The 20,337-nt window shown below is 34.7% G+C and overlaps 1 protein-coding gene across 1 annotated transcript in view; it reads right to left on the bottom strand.

The window, feature by feature from the left end:
* Window positions 1-2,121: 2,121 nt before the first annotated feature.
* Window positions 2,122-20,337, bottom strand: part of LOC114335204 (peptidyl-prolyl cis-trans isomerase D) — a 61,776-nt gene continuing 43,560 nt past the window's right edge. Inside the window, exons 5-6 of the mRNA XM_028285401.2 lie at window positions 19,890-20,255; window positions 2,122-2,478 (exon numbers count right to left, since the gene is read on the bottom strand). Of these exons, the coding sequence (XP_028141202.2) occupies window positions 2,260-2,478; window positions 19,890-20,255 (585 nt within the window). The 3' untranslated portion in view covers window positions 2,122-2,259. The remainder of the gene's footprint in view (window positions 2,479-19,889; window positions 20,256-20,337) is intronic.

Below are 20,337 nucleotides of genomic sequence, written 5' to 3'. Positions count from 1 at the left end.
TGCATGATTCAAGGGATCTATCCATTAATTCGACAAAGATATAGTATTTTTACTACAAAAGCGATATTACATAGGTCAAAATTTTTGACGTAAGAGAACTGTCAAAACATTAGAATGTGACTTTTCATTATTGCCATGTTTATATCGCTTTTGTAGTAAAAATACTATACAATAAATTCGTTAGCTCAATTTTACAATATGCCTTTAAGGTATGGTTTCCGTTTTACCAAACCCATGTTAATGCTATTGAACAAGTTATAAGCATAAATTTCTACGGTATGTAGCATACAAATTGAATAAGCTTTTGTTTACTTACTCTTATCAAGATAACCCAATATAACTTAAGCTTCATACTCTGATAGCATTCAACTATCTTTAAATTCTAGATTACATATTTTTCTTCCATCCTTCAAATGCCGATATCTTTCGAGAAGAGCCTGCAGTGCGACTTGTAGCCACTGTTCAAAATTAGAACAGATTTGCTACGTGCAACGAACTAACGACAAACAAGATCTATAGCAACATCAACAGACCAAATGAAAGATCAACCTGGCAAAATATAAGTACAAGTGGTTCAGAAGTTAAAACGTAATATAGGAATTGCCTGGTACTGTAAGATGTTTTATATTATAAAACCTTAGAGAATGGAGCTGGTACAGAATCTAAGAGTCAAAACCAAACTCTCCGCATTTCTGCCTTGGCATTATGTTTTTCGGCCGCAGAGTTTGGAGCACCAGTGTGGGCTAACTCTGCTAACGTAAAGAACGTCCACGTGGCTATAAATGAAATGGTTCGTATTTTATCGGGTTGCCTGAAACCGACACCTGTCGAAGAGGTCTGCCTCATAGTTGGGATTGTTCCACCACCTATCAGGAGACAGGTCACGTCAGAAGTAGAACGAAAGAAGCAGGAGACAGACCGAAGACACCCCTTGACCAGACTCAGCCTAGTAGACTAAGATCTCGGAAAAGGTTTCTGAAAACTTTAAGATCCATCCTCGAAGCGCCGAATACACCTATGGCAAGCATCAGCTACCACAACACATTTTTCCCCTCAGAGGAAATGGCTGCTGGACACAATTTACCGTATCCGACATGGAAAGCGCTAAACAGACTAAGAACCGGTGATTCACGTTGTGCTAGTAACCTGAAAAAATGGGGATACCAGGAGGACGATACCTGATACTGTGGCGCGGTTCAGAATAGTAATCATCTACTGTCATGCACAGAGATGAGAGCGACCTGCAGAAGAAGACTTAATTTTAGCAAATGACAGGGTCATCTATGTGGCCAACCATTGGAAGTCTTCTTCTTCTTCTTTTACTTCATGGATATCTTTCGATCTGTTTAATTCTGAAGCTGCCTCTGGTTAATTTCCTGGGAGGTAGATTGCCAACTATCCCTCCATCTTTTAGGTGGTCTTCCGGGGGTCCTGAACCGGGCGGGTTGTTTTCTAGGGCATTTTTTGGGAGACTATTCTCATCTATTCGTCTTACATGGTTGTACCACATCCTTGCGCTGCCTTCCCCATCTTACAATATCTTGAATTTTGCATTGCTCTCTAATGTCTGTATTTCTAACTCTGTCTCTTCTTGTTTTCCCCACTACTGTTTTTAGGGTTTTCATTTCGGCAACTCTTAGCATCTGTTTCGTTTTGTTGGTGTCTTCGCGCACTTCTATACCATATGTCATGATCGGTCGTATGCAAGTCTTGTAGATTCTAATTTTACTACCTGTGCGCATATACGGATTTGACCAGACTATCTCCCGCAATCATCCAGACAATGCAGATGCTTTGTTGATCTGACTCCTCAGGTCCTTTACTGGGTCATGAGTGCTTGATATATCTATGCCCAGATATCTGAATTGCATCACCTGTTCTATAGGGTTGTTCTCAACCACTAACTTACATCTGAGCGGATCTTTTGCTATTGTCATACATTTAGTTTTGTTGGTAGAAATGTTCATATTTAGTTGGCGGCTTACTTGAAAGAACTGAAAGAGCTGTCTCATAAGATCATCTTCTGATTCAGCAATAATTGCTGCATCATCTGCGTAACACACCATACCAATTCTTTTGTTGCCCATTCTATATCCGAGATTAAGAGATAAAAACCAACTATGTTATTTAAAGTTTTATTAAACACTGTTTAAAATGCAAAATAAAATATTCATCTATTACAAATAGATCACGCCAGCGGATATACTTCACTCATATATTTAGATAAATATAAAATATATAAATGTTACTTTCAAAACACTAATTAAACAACTTCGAAAAAAATATTTTTTCTCTTTTTAGGTAAGTAAGTTTATCTTTCTTAACACTACTTAATAGTTGAATGATGTTTTTGTCATTTGGATGCAGACCTAGGGCAGTCTTTAAATCTTTTAAAGCTCTATCATATTCTTTTAATCCCAACATCGCTTGTGCTCGTCGATAATAGACTTTTCCATTGTCTGGGTCGTCTTTAATTACCTAAAAATGCATAAAAACCATTAATTTAGTTATGAATAAGAGACGGATACGTTTCTGGAGGGGAGAGCTGGATAGGCTACCCCTGCTACATGCAGGCTGTGACTCAATTGAACCTTCGAAATAAGACAAGATAGGGAGTGAAACGTGGCAAATGCATATTGCATATATACTCCGATGGCTCCAAAATGGAAGAAGGCTCAGGATGCGGGATATAAAATGGGGCAACGGCAAAAATGCCAGCGTACAGGGTTGAAAAAAAAAACATGTTTTTTTTATTTTATACAAAACAAACGTTTTTTTTTTGTTTTAAACGGTTTTTTTTTTGTTTTAAACATGTTTTATTTTTCGTTTTTATATTACGTGTTTTAAACAAATAAAACGTAGAAAAAACATTGTTTAAATCATATTTCTTAAAATGAGAAGGATCTGTTTGAGGAATTAGGCAGCACAGATACATATAATAACTTATGGCTGTTCAGCCCATATTATGAACTTACTTGCCCACGATATAGAAGTGCCAGGAAAAAGAACAGTGTCAAAAAATTGCAAATATTTCAGAAATGTACATTTTGCTAGCGCAAAATTCCGAGAAGCTGGTGATTCTGCTCTTGTATTGCATTAGGATGTTCGTTGGAATACTTTATCGGAATGCTTAGAAAGTTAGTTGAAAAACTGGCCAATATTATTTCACATTTGCTCTAAACAATAGAATAAGTATTAAAAAAATTGGAAAAAATCCTTTGTAAAAGGTATAATTTTTTTTTATTAAAATTCCTTAAAAGGGCTACATCACATGGCAACCAGGATAATGCCCTGAGGTAATGTATTGAAATTTCCCAACACGTAGGATCCAAATTGAGTTGTTTACATTTCAATGACTTAATGGCAACTGAATGCGAAATGAGTGATCTCTCTGAAAAAACCCCTTTTTTTCAGAAACATCACTCATTTCGCATTCAGTTGCATTTAAGTCATTGAAATGTAAACAACTCAATTTGGACCCCACGTGTTGGGAAATTTCAATACATTACCTCAGGGCATTATCCTGGTTGCCATGTGACCATCACAGGGCTTTTTATTGAAGTATGCACTTTTAAGGCATCTATATTACATGTAAAGGGTTTTTACCCGGATATTTTTCTTTTGTGGCTCAGCTAGTATCCAGTTTATCTAACACTGATGATGATTTTTTATAAAAATCGAAAACGTTTTGTTGTGATGTAGCCCTTTTAAGGGATTTTAATAAAAAAAATTTTATACCTTTTACAAAGGATTTTTCTCCAATTTTGTGATTGATGGTATACAGCCAACTATAGGAAAAACATTTTCTTTTCCTTGTGGATTTTTTAGAATAAGTATTGATAAAGATGTAACAAAGCTTGTAAATGATACAAAGTTAAAGGCAAATGCTAAAGACTAGGTATTTATAAAAATTAAAGTATATTGCAGTGCAGGGACAAAGTCCAAACAAATACTTGCACTAAAGGAGAGGCTACAGAGATATGGCTAGAACTTCTGGAAGCATTCGAGACTGAACACGCAAATGGCCAATTTTTGGTAAATGATACGAATAAAGTCAAGGAGCTTATGAAAATGGCTTTGATCCTGGCTCATTTCTTGACAAGTTTGCTTGCTCATCGCTTTAGTGGAAATAAATTTAGTCAAGAGCAAATAAAAACTGGTACGGACTTCACTTCACATCCAGAAGTATTGCCAAGTATTATTAATTACCAGGCAAAGTGTGTACCCTTTAATCCATATATATTTTCTAAACATTTAATGTACAACCATTGACATGGTGGCGTTCTATCGTCATACAACATAAAAAAACTCTTCTCATCATACGCTTTAGTCAATTCCAAACTATGTAACCGGCTAGGCAATGTTAAAGCTGTTAAGTTGGTTTCAATTTTTAAAGAGCTTAATTCTATAAGTGATCACGTGGCTGATAAAATTGATGACTTAGATTACAAGATTACTATGAGACTAAAACAATTTGAGAAAATTATTAACTCTTGTATGCAAAATGTTTTGAGTTTTCCAATTTTTGTTGTGTTCCTATTATTAATAAATAAAAATATATTTGTTACAAAGTCTGTATAATAATATGTATAAATTTTTTTTTCATATGTATGTATTATTCACAAAAAAAAAATGAAAAAAAAACGCTTGTTTAATTTAAGTGTTTTAAACATGTTTAAAACAGTTGTTTAAAACAAAATGTTTAAAACAAAACAACCCTGCCAGCGTAGTCCACACTGCAATAGCTGGTATCTAAATAGTCGCAAAAGAGATAACCCTAAAAAGTATAGACGGTAAATTGACTACGTTTCACATCATTGCCAAATGTCACTACAACACTTCTTCTTTAAGTGCCGTCTCCTAATCGGAGGTTGGATATCATCATCACTATTTTTACTCTATCTACCGCTGCTCTGAACAGTCCTGTTGAACTGCATTTAAACCAGTCCCTTAAATTCTTCAACCATGACACTCTCCTTCCTATACTCCTTCCTCCTCTTATCTTTCCCTGTATGATCAGTCTTAGTAGTTCATATCGTTGTCCCCTCATGACGTCCGTCCCACCTTGACTTTACAGTATAGGGAACATAGGCAATGCAGTCCTTATGAGAGTTTTTAGCGCGGTGATGCCGATTTTATCAAAAAGAATTTGTAATCGAACATTAGAAAGATTAAATTAAAACTGTTTTAGAAAGATAATCTACAATTTTGGGTTTCGTATGCGTTTAAGTTTATTTGATATACTATAGTTATTACTCATATGAATCCTAAAATTGTAGACTGCCTTTCTAAAACAGTTTTAATTTAATCTCTCTAATGTTCGATTACAAATCCTTTTTGATAAAATCGGCATCACCGCTCTAAAAACTCTCATTAGGACTGCATTGCCTATCTTCCCTATACTGTAAAGTCAAGGTGGGACGGACTATAGATATTGTAACTTTCTTATCATATCGAGAATCGCATTTCTCAGTAAATATTTTGTATTAGTAGGATACTTTGATTACTATGATTACTCTTGTATTTGAGTATCGGTAATCATATCGAGAATCGCATTTCTCAGTATTTCGTATAAGTATAAGATCCGATATAATGACCTTCACCGGTCTATTTAATGGATAAAAATTAAATGATATGTAACTGTTTTGTCTTTGCTGCTCCACAATATCAGTAATCTCGAGTAATCTGTTTGCATCAATTAAGTGCCAAAAACAAACCCTCGAAACTCTAGATGACGTACCTTAGCAGTAACCCTGGGCAACCAGGTGCTTCGGAAGTCGGTTCTGATTGCATATTCGTGTTCAGTGACCCCACATACCACGAAATAAGAAAATCTGGCCCTTAATATACTGATTTTAACATGTTTATGCATTTTTCGATGCGTTTTATACACTTTAAAATGTCATAATGCATTTAAACCTATTTTTCTATTGTAGACTTTTTACAGACGTCATCCTAATCCTAAATACAATGCAAAAAGTTGCAAGTCTCTATGTATCTACTATATTTAAAAATAGATTTATTCCTGTGTTTTTAGTGTTAAATGTCCTGGTCCAATAAAAACAATGCCATACCTACATGTAAATTAAAGTTGATGATCATAGTCTAGAAATATTATAATTTCTACATATTTTCCGGTCAATCTAAGCTATTTTTTTTTTCTAGGCCTGATAAGAATAGTGTGTATTTATTATTAAAATCTAATGTGTTTCATTTTCATTTTCAAAGGAACTAACATCTGTGAAATTCTGTGAATTATCTACCTCGACAAATCGTATAGACATATGTTTCTGGGTGCATGCTTTGTTAAATGATTACCTCCCTCTGTTTCAGCTACTTCTCAGCGCCCTGTAATCCTGTAAAACTCTTCATAGCCTTCGCCCTTAAGATAAAATTTTAGTTAACTGTACTTATACCGAACACTCGTGGAATACCGGTCCGACTCCGATATCAACCGAGTAGATACAATACTCAAAATAGGTAATCGCTGTGATACGATTGGTATAAAATACCAAAGTAACCATAGTAATCAAAGTAATCAAAGTAACGATTTACCTCTCTGTATATAGTAATCGTTCCGTATGTAGTATGTAGTAATCGTAGTATTTTCTTTGCTTATAACTTTAAAACGATTCGTTTTGGAACAAAGTCGTAGGGAAATAAAATAAGATAAGGATAATTGATTTTTGTATGATATACGACAGGTTAAAGATGTCTTAAATTACTACCTTTTCTGCAAAAAAGTAATAAATACAAAATAAGGAGGCAAAATAAGCCTGTTTTTATTCAATGTTTTTCAACCACTTTGGTGGCATTTAGAACCTTCGTAATTCCCGTATAAAATTCTTATAACATACGTCCACCAAATTTGATTAAAATCGACGTATAATAGATTTTGCATAATAAATTTGCAATCTAATTTTTTTTAAGTTCAAATTTTAACTGTCTGAACAAACAGTAGACCATTTAGGAGTTTGCTAATTGTTTGACATAAAGAGGTGCTCTACCTATCTAATACACTTTACAAAATAAAAATCGGATTATTTAAGCGGCCTCAGCAATGTTTTAAAGTTATAAACAATGTTTTGGCTTATAAACAAATAGAATATCTCCGTTATTGTTATATTAAATTAAATTTACAAAACGGCACTAGAAAATACTCGGTACGACGCTTATTTTAAAAGAAAAAAAGTTGAATTGTGAGGACCAGTTCCTGAGATACAATCGGTTAACCTTCGGATGACCAAGGGGGGCAAATTTGGACCCCAATGCATGTTTATATTTAATAAATTCAGAAATATTTTCAATTTTAAACTCATTATTTTTTTATTTGACTTTAATATCATTCTAGATACCCTGATATTTTGTAATAAAAAAATTCCCTATATTTTACGAAAAAAAATTTTTTTCTGAATTTGGGGTCAAAGACGAACTCCCATGGCCCTCCATATTCCAATTTTATATTAAGTAAATACCGTCTATTATGTGGAATTCTACGTAAGAAACCTTTCAATATTGAAAAAAAATTGTTTGTTAAACCTGTGGCGACGTAATTAGTGTATATTTTAAAATCTCTTTAGTTCTAAGTTCAGAATGATGATTCCTGTTTTTGTTCAGTTGTAATAAAAAATATGTTTTACTAATGTTTATTTATAATTTATTGATACAATACTAACTTTAAAAACTTTAAAAATATAAAATAGTAGTCTGGAACGCAAATGGCCTTTATCAACGGGCTAAAGAACTCAAAACATTCATACTTAATCAAAATATTGATATATTATTAATTTCTGAGACACACTTTACAGAAAAACACTACATGCGGATTCCCAACTACAAGTTGTATTATACAAATCACCCAGACGGTAGAGCTCACGGTGGAAGCGCCATGATTATACGTGATTCTATTAAACACTCCGAAATGGAAAAATATAACAAAGACTACCTGCAAGCAACCAGCTTAACAATTGAGGAAGCACACGGCCCAATAACAATATCTGCCTTATACTGCCCACCTAAACATGTCGTTAAAAATGAACATTTCCTAAAATATTTTAACACTCTAGGGAACAAATTCATTGCAGGTGGAGATTATAATTCAAAACATCCGATGTGGGGTTCTAGACTAACAACTCCAAGAGGCAGAGAATTAGCTAAAGCAATGGTAGAAAATAACCTGCAACAAATTTCTACTGGCGAACCAACTTATTGGCCGTCTGATTTAAACAAAATACCTGATGTCGTTGACTTCTGCATCACAAAAGGCATCGATACCAAAAAATGTAAAGCTGAATCATGCTTTGATTTATCATCAGACCACTCACCCTTTATAATAACAATCTCCGAAAAAATCTTAAACAAAGAACATCAACCAACTTTGCATAACACCAAGACTAACTGGTCCCAATTTAGAGAAAAACTAGACAGCCTGATCTCACTAAATCTGTCCTTGAAAAATAAACTCGAACTTGAATCAGCTGTAGATAAACTAACAGAAAGCATACAAATTGCTGCTTGGTACGCGACTCCCAGCTACGAACCATCTCAAAACAGAAATAATGTGTCTCCCACAATTAAACAAAAAATTTTAGAAAAACGACAATTACGTAAAACTTGGCAACAGTCAAGAACGGCAGAAAATAAGAAAAAACTTAACAAAGCAACAAAGGAATTAAAGGAATTAATCCATGAAGAAGAAAACCATGGAATACAAGAATATTTAGAAAATTTAACACCAACTGAAGCTACAGATTATTCACTCTGGAAAGCCACGAAAAAGCTCAAACGGCCCCAACAGCATAACCCACCAATCAAAGATGAGGCAAACACCTGGGCTAGGAACGACAAAGAAAAAGCTGATCTTTTTGGCAAGCACCTCCAAAAAGTATTTACGCCATACCCTTCTACAGTATCTACAGAGGAAGAAACAGAACTAACCAGATTCCTAACAGCACCGTTTCAAATGGATCTGCCCCACACGAAATTTACAGTCAACCAATTTAAACAAACAATAATAGATGAAATCAACATCAAAAAAGCCCCTGGATTTGACCTAATCTCTGGCAAGATTCTAAAAGAAGTCTCGGATAAGTGCATAAAACTAATCACCTTTATATTTAATGCAATTCTGCGTCCAAAGTACTTCCCTAGTTCATGGAAAGTGGCACAAATCCTAATGATCCTTAAACCAGGAAAAAGACCGGAAAATGCATCTTCATACCGGCCTATAAGCCTTTTGCCTATGATTAGCAAAGTCTTTGAAAAAATGTACGTAAAAAGGTTGAAAACGATAATAGACGAAAATAAAATAATTCCAGAACACCAATTCGGTTTCCGAGACAAACACGGAACCATAGAACAAGTGCATAGGCTAGTCAACCAAATAAACAAGGATTTTAACTCCAAAAGATACTGTTCTGCTGCTTTCCTTGACATATCTCAGGCTTTTGACAAGGTATGGCACATAGGGCTACAAATAAAATTAAAGAAGCTCCTACCCTATCCTCACTTCCAGCTCTTAAAATCCTACATAGAAAATAGACACTTCCTTGTGAAGCACGGTACCGAGCACACCAAGATATATCCCATTCACTCAGGCATCCCACAAGGCAGCGTTCTCGGCCCAATTCTGTATCTTTTATACACAGCGGACATTCCAACATCTAGTACAACTACAGTTGCAACGTATGCAGACGACACTGCTATCCTGGCATCCCACACAGATCCAACAACAGCATCAAGGAATCTTCAATCAAACCTAAATAGAATTCAGCAATGGATGAAAGTATGGCGCATCAAATCTAATGGAACTAAATCATTACATGTAACATTCACGCTACGCAGAGAAACATGCCCCCCTGTATATATTGATAATTGTCTAATTCCTCAATCCGAGGACGCCAAATATCTTGGCATGCACTTGGACCGCCGCCTTACTTGGAAAAAACATATTTTTACAAAACGAAAACAGCTTGGACTTAAATTGAGAAATATGTATTGGCTCATTGGACGCAATTCCAAACTATCTCTGAATAACAAAATTTTACTCTACAGGTCCATCCTCAAGCCCATATGGACTTATGGGATTCAGCTATGGGGCACTGCTAGCGTCTCCAATACAAACATCTTACAGAGATTTCAAAACAAGGTGCTGCGTTCCATAGTCAATGCGCCATACTATGTATCCAACGAGGTGATTCAATACGACATCCCCATAGAATCCGTGAAAGAAGCCATACAACGTTTTAGTGTTAAATACTTTGAACGAGTGTTAGTGCATCCTAATGCGTTTGCCAGACAATTAAATGTGCGGGACGTCTTTGAAGTGCGTAGACTAAAACGGCAACTGCCGTCCGACTTAACCAACTGAACGTAATCAAAAGTGTATTCAGACTGATAAAATTTTAGTTTTAGAATTGTAAAGAGGTTACCCACTGGAGTAACTCTCTACATGTCTATATTTTTTACCATAACAAATGCTTAATGCCCAATGGGCAGATTGTTGTACTCAATGGAGTTAATAAAAAAAAAAATACTAACTTTAAAATTACGAACACATTATTACATTTCTTAAAACAACTTAATTTTTTGCAAATTGTCATTTTTGACGTGGGGTCATTTTTTACCCCCGTTGGTCATCCGTGTAACAAAAAAAGGTTGGTTGGTCATCGGAAGGTTAAATTTGGCCGGTATTTGCAACGAAGTTATAAACAATAGGATGATAATCTTTTAACTATTACCTTACACTTTCGATCCTTTTTCTCCATGCGAATTTTTATATGCTCAAGATACTCATAAAATATATTATAATAATGAAAACCATCGGCATGAAGTAATTAAATTATGGATTTAGCGACGAATGCATCTAATTCGCGCATTTGAGTTTTTTTGTATGGTTTCCGTTTTCTACCTGGTATTCCCGTATGGAGGAAATTCCGTAGGAGTTGGTTATTTTTGCTAAATTTGGTTCGAACTTTATGGTCTCATCCCGGCTTTCAGCCGGTTTTTTTATGGGTTGGCTACATCCACGTGTCTTGGTTGGAGAAATAGGAGCATGGCAATACTAAGATTAGTACTTAAGTGTGTTAATCTGTTTTTGGATTTAATTTGGATTCAATTTACAAATTCTTTTCAATATATTTATATCTGTTCTGGGCCATAAATGCACTAAGCATATTGGTACATTTTTTATTAAGTTAATTTTTATGGTGACCAGGCAAGAAATTATCTGATAATTTTTTTTGTCTGGTCATTAGCAATCGATTCAAAGGTTCAATGTAAATCTGAAACGCTCAACCTTATAATTAACTTTGTTAATATAATACAAGAATAAAAACCGCTAAACGCCGTAAAAATGAGTGACGCATACAATATTCCAGCTACAAAAGATCTGATATGAAAATTACGTGGCGCGAAAATGTATTTTCATTTTGATGCAAAACAAAATTCTAGTTTTATTTTAAAAGATTTTTCCATAATATTTGCTAAATTTGAAGTAAACGCGCCACAAAAGAGTTTCAAAATTCAAACTGTATCAAATTTACTCTTTTGTGGCGCGTTTACTTCAAATTTAGCAAATATTATGGAAAAATCTTTTAAAATAAAACTAGAATTTTGTTTTGCATCAAAATGAAAATACATTTTCGCGCCACGTAATTTTCATATTAGATCTTTTGTAGCTGGAATATTGTATGCGCCACTCATTTTTACGGCGTTTAGCGGTTTTTATTCTTGTATCAGGAGTTCTTCAAGTTATATACAAATTAAATGTATGAAGTTGAATGCAATTTTTCTCGATTACACGTCAAGCTTTATAAATGGTCACCTTTGTCGCATTATCTCCCAAATGATCTAGTGACCATCGAATGTATACTAGATTTTTTTTTCTAGTCGAAATAGAATAAATAAAAATATTGGGATGGCCGGTAAATGAACTCAGATTACCCGTTACAGATCAAATTTAGCGTCGTAACCACTACAACTACATAAACCATTTCGGGAATAATAGTTAATTGGATTATACTTTTCTAGCTTAATAACTTCTAAACGGCTTAACCGATTTTGATCACTAAACATGAGTTTGAAACGTATTGACAAGTAGTATCTGATGCATCTGAGTTCAAGTATGAAAACTAAAGTTGTTACAGAAATTATTGAGCTTGAACTGTTTTTCCCCATAGGAAATAGATTTGATCATACTTATGAAGCGTATAATTTAAAATTTCTAATTTTCCCGGATATGAGGTAAACAACGTTAGATTAGCCTAGAGTCCTTCTACAAACGCTCAGTTATTGGCGCAATTCGTAGGTTGAAATTTTGAGTAATTGTCGAAAAACCAAAATTTTTAAAGTTTAGTTTTTCAATTTTTTGGCTATACTGAGCCGTGTGTACGTCTGAGCTTGATCGCTTAGGCAACGTTTGAAAACCTAACTCAACCCTATTGATGTGGTGTATTTGCGATTTTCCTGTCTCTCCTTGAACCTAAGATATTGATGTGATCTTGATTATTGATATGAGATAATATTCTTATATGTCATTTAATTTAATCCATGCATTAATCATAATCTAATTAATTTACCAGATCACATATCAATATGTTTTCAATCTCAGGGCGAATTATAAAATTAATTACTTACTCTCGTGGCTTCTAAATATTTCTTAATGGTTCCTAATCGGGATAGGAAAGAAAAGAGTAAAATAATAACACATATGGGTTACAATTGTAATCAAAATATTGTTTATTTTATTTAAATGGCAATCACTGCTTAATATTTGCTATATCTTATTATTCTTAAACATAACATTTACACATGGGAATCTTATTTCCTTTTGGTTTCCAATTGAAAGTTTTTATTAACATTTAACTATTATGATTTATTAGCAACAATTCTATTTAAGTTTGATGAAGCTTTTCTGATATTATTGATTATGTTTCTTCAATTTTAAATGTGGTATTTAATACGAAAACCCATACATTCATGTCCAAACAAATGAGACTGACCTTTTTCTGGTGAACTGAGAATGTCTTCACACAAGACCCGTTTACTGCTATCCTTGGCTGCAATCAAAACCTCGTCCTGGCTTCCAGTAATGTTCTCCTCTGAAACTAGCTCGTATAGCTCTCGTTTCCTGCTTCTGTCGTGATGCTGTGTTCTACCTTTTTCGAAACTACAATCAGCTACCGGGAACTCTTGGCTCAAAAAGGTTCTTTTACTCTCAACCTGGCCTACCTCTCGTTCCACGATAGATACTCCACACTCACGGAACTACACCGGCTTTCTCACTCTCCGTACACTACCGTCTACTACTGGACTTCACTTCTCGACAGCTCAAAACATTCTGATCCCCATTTGTCATTCATTCCCTTACTTTCTAAATATCCCTTCCAGATTCACAAATCAAACTTCCACCACCAACTCTCATTCGCAGTATTCCTCAAAACCAATTTTTAATCTTTCTAAATATGCTTAATGGATTTCAAAAGAAAAATAGTTAATTCCCATTCTAAAATTACTTTCTACTAATTACAAAATTTAATGATCTATTATCTACTTCCACTAAGTCTTATTTTGCATCGGCTAATGATCGAACCTTCCGCGAACAACGATAATGACCTATTATCGATTTCACTTGAGTCTTATTTAGCATAGGCTAATGATCGAACCTTCCGCGAACAACGACAATGGTACGCGTCATTCACTTTGTTCATTCTAAGCGCATTGTCCCGAGTTTCGTTTAATCACTTCTTAAAATTAAATATAACAATTTGTTGTATACAGGTTGTTCTAAATTTATATGCCCGTGGTTGAGAAAATTGAAAATATTTTATATTAAATTGAACTTTGTCTATAATTATCAAAATTTAATTTTCATATCAAATAGAAATATAACAATATATACGCCCAAAAAATTTGCTATTTTGTATCTACCTAGCCCTATAGCTGACTTACGGGTAGTCAGAAGTCAAAAATTACACCGGTTCTGAATCGGCCCTCACACCCTCTTGAAACACAGAAAAAAAATTCAGATCGGTGTAACTTTTCCACATACATACATACATACATACATACATACATACATGCATACATATGTACTGGGTGTCCCAATAAGAATGGCTCTCGGCCATATCTCGGGAACCGTTTATAGTAGAGCTTTGAAATAAAAAATTTTATAACAAAAGTTGCCTCAGGAAAAGCCTGGAAATTATTTTTCATAATTGTGGGTCCACCGCTAGAGGGCGTAACTGAATATCAAAAATAAAAAAATCAAAATTTTCCTAATGAAGGGGCACTGGAAATCCGATGATTGTATTCTTCATCAAATTCTGCGCATATTTAATTTAACAAGTTTAACTCTACCTTTGCAAATAAGAGGTGGGGGTGAGTGGGAACCTTATTATGAAAAAATGGCTTAAGTCCGGTTCTGCTAAATCAAATTTTGAAAACTGGGTCTTGTTGAAGACAGATCTTTTTTTTCAATGTAAGCGTGATAATTTTGAACCATCCTAATAAGTAATAAGCCAGCTGGGAGGCGTTATTCAATTTTTTTCAGAAATCTAGTTTCTTTGGAAAATATTAAATACAAGTATGCATTTTTATTCATACTTTATAAAATTAGATTAAATTAGCAATAGAATAGTGAAAACCGCATGTCGATATCTTTTTTCTATCTCAAGATATCTCGAGAAACGTGTAAATTTTATACATAACTGTTACTATCACCGGTAACCTAAGTTAATGAAAAGTAGTGTGCTGTGGAAAAAAACAAAATAACATTTTCCAGATGTCAACGTATAAAAATATAATTAATTAAAACAACAATATAAAGAGAGACAATACTATTAAAATTAAATATAACGCAGAACAAAAAGAACTACTTAGTGACGACCTAAATATTCAAATTGTTGCCCATCATACACTACTCTAGGATACATTATCCAGAGAATACTAAATGCCATTCAAAGCATATCGAAAGCAGAAATTGAGACTGCTGTTCAATCTACTCTTGAAAGAGTAAATGTTTGCAACGAAAATGATGGGCAAAAATTTGAACGTTTATGTCATCACTAAATAGTTGTTTTTATTTCTTTGTAATAGGGCTTTTCAACGCTTCTCATTTGTTTCGAACCTCTGTCATATGCCGTATAATCCGTGTATAATATTAATATACGAGATATGAACGAGGCTCGAAACAAATGAGAAGCGTTGAAAAGACCTAATATACGTTGACAGCTGGAAAATGTTTCTTTGTTGTTTCCATAGCACACTACTTTTAATTAATTTCGTTTGCCGGTAACAGTAACAGTTACGTTTTTAAATTTACATGTTTTGTAAGATATCTCGAGATAGAAAAAAGGTATTAACATGCGGTTTTCGCTATTCTGTTGCTAATTTTGTCTAATTTTGTAATATGGTATTAAAAATGCATGTTTGTATTTAATATTTTCCAAGGAACACTAGATTTCTGAAAAAAATTAAATAACGCCTTCTAGCTGGCATATTACTCAGTAAGTTGGTTGGAAATCATAACTTTTACATTGACGAAAAAGATCTGTCTTCAACAAGACCAAGTTTGCAAAATTTGATTAAGCAGAACCGGACTCAGCCCGTTTTTCATAACAAGGTTCCCACTCACCCCCACCTCTTATTTCCAAAGGTAGACCTAAACTTGTCAAATCAAATATGCGTAGAATTTTATGAAGAATACGACGATCGGATTTCCAGTGCCCCTTCATTAGGAAAATTTTGTAAAATTTAGATTTTTTAATTTTTGATATTCAATTACGCCCTCTAGCGGTGGTCCCACAATTATGAAAATAATTTCCAGGCTTTTCCTGAGGCAACTTTTGTTATAAAATTTTTTATTTCAAAGCTCTACTATAAACGGTTCCTGAGATATGGCCGAGAGCCATTCTTATTGGGACACCCGGTACATATCCACAAACATTTTCCCCTTTTTAAATAAAAATTGAGTTCTAATTCTGAGCTCGCTAACTTTTAAACAGTATAACCGATTTTCAAAATTAAACATGCGTTGGAAAGGTCATGATCTGTGCTATCAGAAGCCGCAAAGGCCGAACTTAAGTTTTTGAAATTTTTGGGAGTTTTGGGGACGAGAACGAAAAACAGACCCTAAATAGGAAAAGCCGTAAAATCCACAGCCTTGGACCAAAATGAAGAAGTAATATATGGATGGACGAGTTTTTCCTAAACTTTAAGATGGGATTTGGCTCAATTTTCAATTCAGTCAGGTTTAGAAAATCGAAAATTTCGTGTATATAATATATAGTGTCGCATGTAGGGGTTGTGCGCCACTGGCGAGAACTGCCGTTCTCTGGTAATTTTCAAAATTAGATGTGCGTTGGAAAGGTAATGATCAGTACTAGCAGAAGCCGCAAAGGTCGAACTAAAATTTTTGAAATTTTTGGTAGTTTTGAGAACGAGAACCTTGGTCGCAATCTCTCCCAAATGATCTAGTACTTACGACACCAGTGATAAGACAATCCGAGTTCATATCCCAGCCATCCTAATAATTATGTAATTATGGCCGGCAAATGAACTCGGATTGCCCAATCAAACTAGCATCGTAACCACTACAAGTACATAAACCATGATTGATTAATAACATTAATTTTTTCGATATAAACTAAATTTCGATAACCAATAAATCGAAAACTATTAATTTTATTAAAAAATAATAAAACATTTTTTGCTTACAATTAATGTTTTTACCAACATTTGCGGTCAAAATATAATAAGAAATTTCCACAATCGAGACGGGGTGGCAACCACCCCATGGTAAAAGCGTCTTTCGGAATCATACAGATTTTGATCCTTAGACTCTCCACTACTTATTCTCAAATTTTCAAGCAAATCGATCCATTCTGTAAAAATTACGAAGTGAAAAGTTTCAGTTCCTGGACTAATTGGACGGCGTTATGCAGAAAGCTACCAACCCTCAATAGTGGCAAACTGAGATAATCAATTTTAAAGTTTTTATTGATTTAAAAAATCTGTAGAATATGTTGCTACTACTTTGTAACTTTTTTTTGACTGTGGATAAATATTTTGGTATTTTCTACATGTTTAAACATTTTAATTGTAAATTAAAAAGAAAAATGGCAAATTTTTGTGGATTGGTAGGTTTCTGCATTTTGCAAAGTGGGAAATTATTACCAACAATATTAAATAAAAACAACAGTAATGTTAGAAAAATTATTTTTATTTACAGGAAAGTTAAGGATATGAATATTTAACGTATTATTTTAATAAATTTTAATATTAATCTACTTCATCCACTTCAAAATCTAGATCTTCAACATTGACATTTTAACCCTCAACATCTTCAGTTACATTGGCACCCTGCAAATTTTGATAAAAAGGCAATGCATCAGCAGGAATAAGGTGCATCATTTCCTTTAAATTTTGTAATTTCGCCTCAGCGATAGGCTTTCCGTTAGGCCACAGTGGTATTAAATCGCTAAAGATTTCTTCGTTAGCAGTTCTACCGCGAGAAGATTTTTTGATAGAAATTTTTTGATACGGTTATGAAAAATCGTATTGTTGTATCATTAGCCGAAATGGGTCAGACTTTTCTATTTTGATTGACCTACTCTTCAACCAATTAATTTTTTCTTTATCTTCGGTCACTTTGCGATTAGTAATTTTTTTCTCAATGTTTATTACGCCTAAAAAATCTTCGACGTGCATTTGGGTTACTACCAATGGTCTCTGCTTTCTACAAGAACGCATTACGTCGATATAGTCATTTGAGGTATATAATCTTTGCTGTCGTTTAAGAGCCGACTCAGTATCACTGGATCAATATCAAGTGGGTTGGAAGGTTTCTGTAAATTAAAAGTATACTACCAAGTGGGTTGGTAGGTTTCTGCAAATTAGAATATCAGATAAATTTAATATGTGGCTTACCATTTTTATAGTTTTATAGGTTATATATTAATCTAGAGGTGATAGGTTTTTACAGAATGCAGAACTCGTATTTTGTTGTCCAAATATGCATCCAACCCAATATCTGATATATTGAGGGTTGGTAGCTTTCTGCATGACGCCGTCCAATTATACTTTTGGAGCTCTATAACTTCTGAATGGCTGAACTGATGTTGATCACTAAACATGAGTTTAAAACGTATTGACAAGTAGTATCTGATGCATCCAAGATCAAGTATGATAACTGAACGTATTACAGGAATTATTAAGCTTGAAAAATGGCTTTTCCCATAAGAAATAGATTTGATTATACTTATGAAGCCTATAACTAAAAAATTCGAATTTTCCCAGATATGAGATATACACCGTTAGACGCGTCCTGAGTCCTACTACAAACGCTCAGTTATTGGCGCAATTCGTAGGTTGAAATTTTGAGTAATTGTCGAAAAACCAAAATTTTCAACGTTTAATTTTTCAGTTTTTCGGCTATGGTGAGCAGTGTGTATGTCTCAGGTTGATCGCTTAAGCACCGTTTGAAAGCTTAACTCACCCCTATTAATTTGGTGTATTTGCGGTTTTCCTGTCTCTCCTTGAACCCAAGATATATACGCCCAAAAAATATGCTATTTTGTATCTATCTAGTCCTCTAGCTGGCTTACCGGTAGTCAGAAGTCAAAAATTAGACCGGTTCTGAATCAGCCCTCACACCCTCTTGAAACACAGAAAAAAAATTCAGATCGGTGTAACTTTTCCACACACATACATACATACATACATACATATCCACAAACATTTTCCCTTTTTTAAATAAAAATTGAGTCATACTTCTGAGCTCGATAACTTTTGAATGGTATAACCGATTTTCAAAATTAAACATGCGTTGGAAAGGTAATGATCTGTGCTATCAGAAGCCGCAAAGGTCGGGCTTAAGTTTTTGAAATTTTTGGGAGTTTTGGGGACGAGAACGAAAAACAGACTCTAAATGGGAAGGGCCGTAAAATTCACACCCTTGGACCAAAATGGAGATGTGACATATGGATGGACGGGTCTTTTCCTATTCTTTAAGATGGGATGTGGCCCAATTTTCAATTCAGTCAGGAGTAGAAAATCGAAAATTTCGTGTATATATAGTGTCGCTTGTAGGGGTGTTGTGCGCCACTGGTGAGAACTGCCGTTCTCTGTGGATAAAAGAATTGTAAATTTTTAATTAAATAATTGGGCATGATTGTGTAACTTTAGATTTTTCATTCAGAAAGTTATATATATACACCGTTTTTAGGCGTCAACGCCCTTCCGGTAGGGATCTATGGAGGAGTGTCACCGAGCCGCAAGCCCTTATCCCTTGCCGTACCGCTCCTCCATAGGCCGATCAGACACCAGCTTATTCCAGACCAAGTCGTAGATTCTTTTTAGAATTTTAGACTACGACGTCAGCCGTTTTATTTTTCTATTCACCGGGCTGGGGCTCGAACCTCGACCGCCTAGGTCTTCCAGATTCCTGGAAGGAGTAGGAGAGGAAGACCAAAGAAGACCTGGGGGAGACGATAAGGCAGGACATGTTGGTAAAGGGGATTAACATTGATATGACCCAAGATAGAATTGTGTGGAGAAATGCAATTAGGGAAGCCGACCCCGCATAGGAATAAGGCAAAGAGAATGATGATGATGATGATGGTATTCTCGGAGTACAATCTTTTTAATAATTGAATACCTGGCGCTCTTGAAGAATAATTATTGTTGAATGGATTCTTTTGAACCTCTTGAGGAAGAAGCAATTTCCCTAAGAGTATACTACCCTTGTAATTATGCCACTATGAAAAGCACTGACGACATGTCATATCCCCTCAATGGCATCCCTCCCAGCGGATACTCGTGTGTCAACTAGTGTGGCGCTTACTGTATAATATCGAGTATATATTTTCAGAACAACTTTCAATACTAACCTCCGTGCACAAATATGCGGTTTCCTTGTATTTATTCCTCTTCAACTTCGCACTGGCTAAATTCATCATCAACGTCAATCGTATACTTTTTTCCAGAGTGGGTTGTTTTTTCTTGCTCAGATACCAATCCGCATACCTCAAACACTTGACGTATTTTCGTTCTGCCCTCGCAAAATCTTGTTTATTAAAATAGAAGTTACCAGAACTCTTTATGTTATTTAAAGTTTGTTCCATCAATGGCACATCCGGATCTTGTTCTTCCCAATCGTCAGGCCAAGGCGGATATTTATCCTCAGTGCCGTCATCTTCTTTTATATTCCAAGGTTCGTCAGCTTTAAATTCTCCGCAGTCGGCTATGATTAACTCCTAAAAAAATTTAAAGTATTTTCATTTTAAGGAAAGACAGCTCTAGATTAAATTCGATTCGGGGGCCACCACCACAGGCCTG

This window comes from Diabrotica virgifera, chromosome 7, assembly GCF_917563875.1.
Source record: "Diabrotica virgifera virgifera chromosome 7, PGI_DIABVI_V3a".
In the NCBI taxonomy this organism is placed as follows: Eukaryota; Metazoa; Arthropoda; class Insecta; order Coleoptera; family Chrysomelidae; genus Diabrotica; species Diabrotica virgifera.
Note: the sequence above shows the minus strand (reverse complement) of the source record. Positions and strands in the feature narration are given on the sequence as shown.